At 41.9% G+C, this 9,453-nt stretch overlaps 1 protein-coding gene across 3 annotated transcripts in view; it reads left to right on the top strand.

Moving 5' to 3' along the window:
* Positions 1–1,933: 1,933 nt before the first annotated feature.
* PLA2G4F (phospholipase A2 group IVF) overlaps positions 1,934–9,453 on the top strand; it is a 31,270-nt gene continuing 23,750 nt past the window's right edge. For all 3 annotated transcript variants that reach the window (XM_068397913.1, XM_068397912.1, XM_068397914.1), the window contains exons 1-3: positions 1,934–2,127; positions 6,255–6,327; positions 9,089–9,225. In XM_068397913.1, the coding sequence (XP_068254014.1) occupies positions 2,017–2,127; positions 6,255–6,327; positions 9,089–9,225 (321 nt within the window). In that variant the 5' untranslated portion in view covers positions 1,934–2,016. The remainder of the gene's footprint in view (positions 2,128–6,254; positions 6,328–9,088; positions 9,226–9,453) is intronic.

Raw genomic sequence — 9,453 nt, 5'->3', positions numbered from 1 at the left:
ACTCGAAACCCTGATAGCATCCTTTGGAATCTTAATCTCCTCTAATTATGCACTGCATCTCAGCCTTCCTCTTAGTGCTCCTAAAGGGAGTAAAAGGGGTCCCTTGTGATACCTATGCACATTTTAATTACTACATAGTTGGTAACAAAAAAGTTGGTGACAAAAAAGTAACTGAATGAAAAGTAGATTTACATCTACCTTTACCACTATGGGGATGCTAATCCAAACAGAAGTAAAGTTACCAGGTGAGGCCATCTTTGTTGCATCATGTTTTGATGCCATTTTGTTTGCTTGTTTTCTTCATCTGCTAGGAAATGACAAAAGCAAGTAGCTTCTCTTTGGATATTAAGTTGGCTGTCAGCAGTGTCTGTAGATAGCTAAAACTGAACACAAATACTGTTTGCTAATGAATGATCTGATGGCTATGAAACAGTTCTTAAGCATATGTTCTAAAGAGCTTTCAGTTTATCTTGAGAGAGAAATTCAAGAGAAATTCTATAAACGTGAGATTCCTGTGCTGAGATTTCATTGGAAGAGGAGAGAGAACTTCAGGAGAAGGCAGGTAAGCCTGATTTTAAATGCAATTGGGCACTCACAAGATAAAATACAGGTTTTATACACTGCCTGTAATAAACTGTTTAGAGTAAGTGTGATTTTTCTGTGTTAGCTTACTGTGTGAGGCTGCTTCAATTTTCTTGTAATTTATAGTCCAGCTAGATTAGATTAAATATAGAAAAATCACACTTACGATTCTGCAATTTTTTGAAGATAAATAAAACCTAATAGACAGTCCTTCACTTTCAATGCAGTGGTATGTAGAAATGTAAAGAAATTGCTTTTTCAGCCCAGTGTCTATCTTTACCATACCATTTAGTACCACATGAGAGCTTTACAGCAGTTGCTGGCTGTTTTGCAATGGTATTATGTTTGCTTTTTGCCTGTGCATTGACTCTGGGTCTGTGAATTCACTAATTAGTGCTGACCTGTTTGTGTTCTAAATGTCAGTGCCTGTGCTCTTATTAATTTTATTAAATTCTGATTTAGTGACTGACACTAATGACAGGAAATGATTAATGAATCGGACCTTGCTGAGAATGTGTCACATTCTCATGTGTGTGTGGAGCTGGTGACATGCTGCATTACTGGCTTTCATACATGCTCTGCCACTTTCCAATTGTTGAAACACTTAAGTTTGTTTTTTGGTCTGCTGCTTCAGTTTAAACTCTTTAATAAAAAGCTCCAGACAAGCCAACTGTCAGTAGCTGTTAATAAATGAATCAATTCCAATAAACAATTCCCTTTACTACTTAAATATTTTTTAAGGCACAATAGACTCGTAAAAAATCTGCCCCGTCTGTTGTACAGTTTTTCAAGAACCTTTGGTGGAAGAATCAAGACTGTGCTACGTGGAAATGAGAATAAAGCAGGGACTTGTGCAGGTCGCTCACATAGTGAGAGGTTAGCCGTGGTGGTGTATCAATGTTTTTGGAGGCATCCTAATGAAGACCAAATTGTGGTATCTCTGCTCAGGCCTCCCTGAAACTTCTCTGAACAGCTACAGTCAATGACAAATTTGGCTTTGCTTCAGGCTTGTAAGATGGGAATTTCTTTCTATTTAAAAATAATTCTTTTAGGGTATGCTGAAACTCTGAAAGGATTTGAAGTCCTAGATCAGGTTGGTGGAACTCTCAAATAAAATCTGGACTGGGAGTTTTGAGGTTGTGGCTTAATCACAGAGCGGTGCTTCCTCCTACCAAGGGCTTCCCTGTTCGGTGCTGCTTTGCTGCCGGTATCTTTTACCAGTATTTGAAAAACCTGCCAGTGAGGTTTTGAACCGGGTTGTTTGGCAAGTGCAGGCCACACCTCCTCTTCTCGCGGCTGGAGCGCAGCCTGCTCCTGCGCAAAACTTCACACAGCCTGTAGCAAGCAGCACTTTGCAGCCAGGCATCCGGGGACTCTTTTATTTTCAGCGTTTCCCTGTCAGATTTTCTGCGGAGACGACGGGACGTTTTTCCCATGTTCCATGAGGTGCTGCGGGGCCCATTTCCACCCAGAGTGCTGCCTTTTCTGGCAGCCGTGCTTTTCCAAAGGAAGGAGAGGAAAGAGACTGGGTTTTCTCACTGGCGGGTAAGACAAGGGGTAGCACTGTCTTTGAGACGGCATTCCTTAGCCAATGCCTTCGGTAGTGACTTCCTGTTACTGCATGTGTGGAAAACCGGTCCTGCACTTCTGCAGGAGTCAATCAAAAAGTTTATCATTAGGGAAGAATTTTGGATCACAGTAATGCTAATGGAGATTCCAGGTTTTTGTTAAATTCGGAGTCTGTGTGAGGCAATACAGAACAGGTCTCTGTTTTCTTAGGTTCTGGGGAACAGAATTAAGCTGATGCCAAGTACTTTTTGGGGGAAACTTCAGCTTACTGAGCTTCTCATCAGTAGAGACAAAAATATCCTTGATTACCATTCCCTTCTTTTCTGCTCTCTGCCTTATCCCACAGGACTTAATAACCTAATGTAGACAAAGATTAATGATGACTTCACCCTCTGTTCATAATGCAGTACAACCACATTAGATAAAGTGGTTTCAATGTGTTTATCCTTTAAATGGTTTATAATCATTCCATTGTATAAGATGATCTGGCCAATAACCTCAGTTTTGAATTGCGCTAAACTGTTTGCAAAGGAGCCTTTGAATAGGAGGTCTGATCTGTCATCTGATTACCTGTGTGCTCCATAAATCTACAGCTTAAAATTGAGGTGACCGTTAAATGTCACAAGATGGCTTGCTGCCTGTATGCCTCTCTGCACTCCTGCTTGCTGTGTTATAAAAATTATCTCGTTGACCTTTTTTATGTTGTTGTTTAGTACTGGGGAAATCAAGGTAGAAGAGACTAGTGTTAGCCTGCCGTGATTTCCATTAACCAGTATACCACTGGATGTGATATTTCCCCTCAGGTGCTCGCTATATAAATAAATTAAAAAAAAATTAGACACTACTTAGTGAAGTTGTACTGTCTGGTAGGGGGAGATTTTGTATTGACTAGTTAATAGCAATTGAGCAAGGAGAGGGGCAGCAGATCACTGTTTTAGCTTTGTAGGTGAATTCAATATGATCAGATCTCTTTAACTTTCCAAAGTTTAGCCTTAGTTTCACAACTGAAGACAAAGAACAGAAACTGAGAGCAAGCCCAGCGTTTGCCATTGTTGTTGTGATACTGAGCTGCTTGCATTACTTCTGTCACCTGACTGGTTATAAGACTTGCCTTACAGAAGACCATGGTTCTTAGGGCTGTGTCTGAAGTCTCCTTTTGTGACTATGGGTGCACACTTCTAGGGAAGGGAGGAGAATGCAAAGGGTGCCTAGGAAAGCCAGGAGTTTGCTTTTGGGTTTAAAAGCAAACTTGTGGCACTGTGGCTGAAATAAGGAGAAAGGGAATTATAGGCAGCAGTGTTTACTTGGGAGCAGGAACAAGATGGGAGGGAAAGTGCTCCATTGGTAATTTGGACATTTCTTTGACTGAGCTACCTGATTTGCCTGGTAGCAGTGAACATGGAAGAAAATATGGCTTAGAAGTTACATTTTTATTTGCTATTGACAACACTTCTGTAATGAAACTGGTATGCTTATTGTGAGTCCTCTGCATCCACTGAGAGATGTGGAGTGGGTCCCAGCACTTACTGTAGAAAGGCAGGTGTTCTGGGCTATATGAGAGTAAAGACTGCTGGGTCCTCTAGCTGGGATAACCTGTTTTGCAGTTGCTTGCTGCTGAATCAGCACCTTCAGTTTAGATTAAAGATACAGGCAGCTGTTAGCAGGGTTGAGGGTTTGAGAATTGTCTTGTATCCTCATATGAGGATTTCAGTGGTTTTTTGCTTCTAATGCACTTTTCTGAGCGCTGGAAAAGGGATGATTCTGAAAAATCATTAAACCAAAAACTAGAAATGGGTTGTTTGCATCTGTAACGTACATTAGTATGTTGTCACATACACTGGTATAGGCAGAACTGTTGTTATTTGTTGTTCATTTCCCATACAGATTTCTTTCCTGACTTTTCCCTGATGCATTCAAATAGAGCATACCTGATACTCTCATGCTTCATTACTCTGCAAGCTCACCTTCTAACATGTTATGACCTCGCTGTGCCTTGGCTAAAAGATAACTAGAAAAGGCACACGGGAAGGTTCTGGCATAATTGATAGCATAGTCTTGGGCACACAATGAAATGTCTGTTGCATTATAAGCCCTTAAATTACGACATGGGTGTGGAAAATATATCCTCAGCTATGTAATGACTGACTGCAAATCAACAGTTGTTAGAGACCTTTGGAAAGGACTTTCTTTTGAACATGTAACTGTATGTTGACAGATGGTATGCAGGAAAAGAGGGATATGCTCTCTTCAGGGTGTTCTGTGCTGCTTCTGCATTTGAATTCCAGGAGATAGTCAAGCTACATGGGTGAAGATTGCTTTGACAGTAGTGGGGGTGTGATCATGTAGCTTCATTTCTCAACAACCTGAAGAGTTGCAGCACCTTTAGGAAGTCAGTGAGAATAACCTATGCAATTTTGAATTTCGCTCTGTAGTGCATTCCCCAAGTTAACAAGGTAGAAAGGAGGTCAGGCTTTGCCTGGGAAACTAGTGTCAGTGATTGAACAAAACAAAGGTGATTAGGAAAGTTTTAAAAAGGAAGAAAAACTAGCATCTGAAGGATAGAGCTCATGGTGAAATTTGATGTGAAGGCACATCTTGTTCCCAGAAACAAATGAGGGAAGGAGTATCTTCAACATGTTGGTGCTGCAAATAAGAGCCCTTTAAGAGTAATAATAGTATAATTGCAGTTTATTTGCACAAATTTAATTCTGCACCTGCGTGTGAGATATGTTAGACTATCTGTGTAATTTTTACCCTTCACTTGTTGGTCAGGTTGGATGGCACTCAGTACAAAGATGTTCAGTATACTATGTGTGTCTTGATTTTATTGTGTTGTTCAAACCTGTCTTGCAAAAGCTGGCAAGTGTCTTAAAGTGATAAGAAAAAGGAAAAGTCCACAAGTATGTGACTGCTTAACAACCATAGTACAGTTTCATTTATCAAATAAGGAATATTCAAGAAGTTTGACACTTCAGGGTTCATTGGTTTCCTTGAGATCCTAGTTGGTGACATGTAGGGCCTACGTTTTTATATAATGTTTGGCACTCTGCAGCATTTTGTTGTAAGCAAAGATCCTGTTGAATTCAGTTGTAGATGAATACTTATTGTATCTGAAATTAAACTCTGGTCTCAAGCCAACCATGCAGAAAATGATGAACGTGAAATAGTGACCACTTGTGAAAAGCATTTTGAAATGGGATTTAAGAATAGAAAAGGCTTTTAGCTGGCCAGGATCGTGTCATAATTGATGGAAATGAGGCAGAATCCCATTCTGTTCATGAGCCTTACACAACTGCTTCTGTCCAGTCTCTGCGTTAAATCCCTTCAAGCTGTTTTCTTTTGTCTTCCCCTGCCCTCCCTGCCCTTCTCCTTTGTGATCTTCTAGGATTCAGTCAGGCTTTTCTTTCCTTTTCACATCCAGGCATTTAGATACTAATATTACTTTCCAAAAATAGCGTCCTGGAAACTTTCAAGAGCAAGGATTACATTTTGATCTATGCTGGTAAAGTGGTATGCATGTCTAGAGTGCTGCTACCAGTAACAGTCCAGAATGAATAGGAATTTAAGGTTTATCTTTTCTTGATCAAACTGCCATTAAGTATGTGTTGCTACAAGAAAGTGAGGTTTTCCCTCATTGTAAACAGCATGTGCTTTCTATGTATTTAGACCGTGCTGTTAAGATTCTTGCCATGTCTGCCATTACTCAAGCATGCATGTGCCCTTGACAAGTACTCTTAAACTAGCCAAGTCATTTGAGCAGCTTCAGTATCTGTTTATCCTTCAGCAGGAATGAAATAATGAAGCAATTAAAAATTGAGCTATAATTAGAGGAAACCCTAAATAAGGGGCTTATTTTCTGAAGTCTGTGAGGAGTTACCCTAAGACATCACTTGTTGCCATGCTGAAAGGGAATTGAGTTTCCTTCTAGACTCCTTTAGTCTTCCTCCAGGACACTGAAAGCACTGTGTGTGTTCCCAAATTGACTCATTAATAGATTATTGTGGGCTGACTGGTCTGATCCATTTCTCTGTACTGATACTGGTGTGGTTATAGAACAGGCATTGTAGTTGAGTTACATGCTGAGCTTGTTCCTCTCTTTTCAGTGGGAGAAGCACCCTTACTACAACCTAACAGTAAAAGTCCTCCGAGCCAGAAACATCAAGGGTACAGATCTGTGTAAGTACTTAGTCAAGGTATTATGAAAACAGATGGTTTGTTCAGTGCATACCTGTAACACAGGTAGCATTGTAATGGGAACTTCTTACCTACACATAGTGTATTGCCTTTATGTCTGAACAAAGGCTTCTTTTGTAAAGCATTATATATATATTTCAAAGGCTTGATGTGAGGCCAAGCTGCAGATTAACCCCGCTACTTTGCAGAACAAGATCAGGTAACTCCTGGTAACCTTTTAGTTCTCTGCTCCTTTATATGTCCCACTGTGGCCTGTTCTGTGTTCCTTTGTCTGGATTCAGCCCACTGGTCATGGCAAATTTCACACTTGCTGCTGCTGAACAGTCTTCTTGCACCTGGAAGTAGCACTTTTCCATTCTAGCTTCCAAACGTTTATTTTTCTCAGTTGTAGTAGTGCTTTCTTTCGTGTCTGCTATTTTCTTTTTGTGTTGAAGCTTTTTAAGGAGTTAGGTGGTTGACTCCAAGACAAACTGCTTTTTACTTGTTCCTGTTTTTTATACATGGTATATATTCCTTTCTTCTTACGCATCTGTGTTGAGTAAAGTTCTCGGGGCTGTTTGGGGCATTTGGATCTTTAAAACTGATTTGAGATTTAATTCCTTCAGATTTAATACAGTAAGGTAGTCTGCTTGCCTTCAGTTTATGTGGCATCTAGCATTGAACTACTGAAATGACTGTCCAGGGAATGGAAAACCTTCCTGAAAGGCTGAGAGCTAGAATCACACTGTGAAGAGAAGTTCTTTTTATGGCCCTTCTGTTCAACTGGAGTGAAGACTGGTTCCCATACTTGTGTTGTTAAAGGGGCCTTAACTGGAAGAAGGAAGGACTGTGAGACAATCTGTATTTTCAGGGAATGGAAACAGAAAGCTCAGCTCTTGGCCAGACTAGATCATAGAGTGATAGAATGGCTTGGGTTGGAAGGGACCTTAAAGATCATCTAGTTCCAACCCCCCTGCCACAGGCAGGGACACCTTCCACTAGACCAGGTTGCTCCAAAGCCCTATGCAGTCTGGCCGGGAAAACTTCCAGGGAGGGGGCATCCACAGCTTCTCTGGGCAACCTGTTCCAGTGTCTCACCACTCTCACAGTAAAGAATTTCTTCCTAATATCTAATCTAAATCTACCCTCTTTCAGTTTAAAACCGTTACCCCTTGTCCTATCACTCCATGCCCTTGTAAAAAGTCCCTCTCCAGCTTTCTTGTAGGCCCCCTTCAGGTACCGGAAGGCTGCTGTAAGGTCTCTCCGGTGCCTTTTTTTCTCCAGGCTGAACAACCTCAACCCTCTCAGCTGGTCTTCATACGAGAGGTGCTCCAGCCCTCTGATCATCTTCGTGGCCCTCTGGTCTCGTTCCAACAGGTCCATGTCCTTCTTATGTTGGGGGCCCTAGAGCTGAACGCAGTACTCCAGGTGGGATCTCACGAGAGTGGGGTAGAGGGGGAGAATCACCTCCTTTGACCTGCTGGCCACGCTGCTTTTAATGCAGCTCAGGATACGGTTGGCTTCCTGGGCTGCAAGCACACATTCAGATGAGGGTATAGCAGTGGTGGATATTGTCTACCTGGACTTTAGAAAGGCTTTTGACACTGTCTTCTGTAAGATTCTCATAGAGAAGCTGATGAAGTGTAGGCTGGATGAGCAGACTTGAGAGCTGGATTGAATGGCAGAGCTCAGAGGGTGGTGATCAGTGGTACAAAGTCTAGTTGGAAGCCAGTAACTAGCAGTGTAACCTAGGGGTAAATTCTGGGTCCCGTATTGTTCGATGTCTTCATTAATGGTCTGGATGATGGGGCTGAGTGTGCCCTCAGCAAGTCTGCTGATGTTACAAAACTGGGAGGAGTGACTGATACACCAAAGGTCATGCTGCTATCCAGAGGGACCTTGACAGGCTGGAAAATCGAGCTGACAGGAACCTCATGCAGTTCAACAAAAAGAAGTGGAAGTCCTGCATCTGTGGAGGAACAACCCTGTGCACCAGTGTATGCTGAGGGCTGATAGGCTGGAAAACAGCTTTACAGGAAAGGACCTGAGGGTCCTGGTGGACAGCAATGTGCTCTTGCTGCAAGGAAGGTGGACAGCAATGTGCCCTTGCTGCAAGGAAGGCTAACGGTACCCTAGGCTGCATTAGGAGGAGCATTGCCAACAGGATGAGCAAGGTGATCCTTCCCCTCTGCTCATCACTGGTGAGGCTGCATGTGGAGTACTGTGTCTAGTTCTGAGCTCTCCACTATGAGACATATTGGAGCTACTGAAGAGAGTCCAGTGAAGGGCCACTAAGATTAAACAGACTGGAGCATCTCTCATATGAGGAAAGATCTGGGACTTCTTAGCCTGCAGAAGAGAAGGCTCAGGGGGATCTTACTGGTATGTACAAGTATCTGAAAGGAGGGTGTTAAGAAGATGGAGCCAGACACTTTCAGTGGTGCCCAGTGACAGGACAAGAGTCAATGGGCCCAATATCAGCAGTAATCTTTTTTGAAAAGCTGATGTTCATTATTTTAAATAGCAGTTTCTTTTATGAAGGGCTTTATGGTTTGGATGAACCAGTAAAAAGAAGTATAAGTACCTAATGTTCAATTTGCTGCTCTTTAAAGATATGTACTTCATTAAAGGCTTTTGCTTTACAAGTCCAGCCTTAAATTTGCAGGTTTCTGTGATGCAGTGAGATCTCAAAAGTGAGGAGCTCATGGGAGAGTATGTTTGATTGAAGTTTTTCTAATGTCTGTCTCTACACTCACTGCTCTAGTGTCCAAGGCAGACTGCTATGTGGAACTAAAGCTGCCCACTGCATCTCCTATAGTCTCCCAAACTCAGGTTGTTGACAACTCTGATAACCCAGGATGGAATGAAACTTTCCAGTATCGAATCCATAGTGCTGTCAAGGTAAGGAGTGCACTTTGTGGAGCTGGTTGGGCTACCTGCATTTATGTACTGACTTACTTCTAATACTTCATTCAAAACCAAGGGATCTTCATTACCCTCAAAACCAGTGTTGCTTGTAAGGTGTCAGTCTTCTTGAGTGGTATAAAAAGCTGTACTATGCATGTCCAGTGATAACCACAACAGTTTGTAACTGCACTCTCATGTAAATTGCAACTAGAATTTTCCATA

The sequence above is a fragment of the Nyctibius grandis genome, chromosome 4 (assembly GCF_013368605.1).
Source record: "Nyctibius grandis isolate bNycGra1 chromosome 4, bNycGra1.pri, whole genome shotgun sequence".
Lineage (NCBI taxonomy): Eukaryota > Metazoa > Chordata > Aves > Nyctibiiformes > Nyctibiidae > Nyctibius > Nyctibius grandis.
This window is presented reverse-complemented; position numbering and strand designations above follow the sequence as displayed.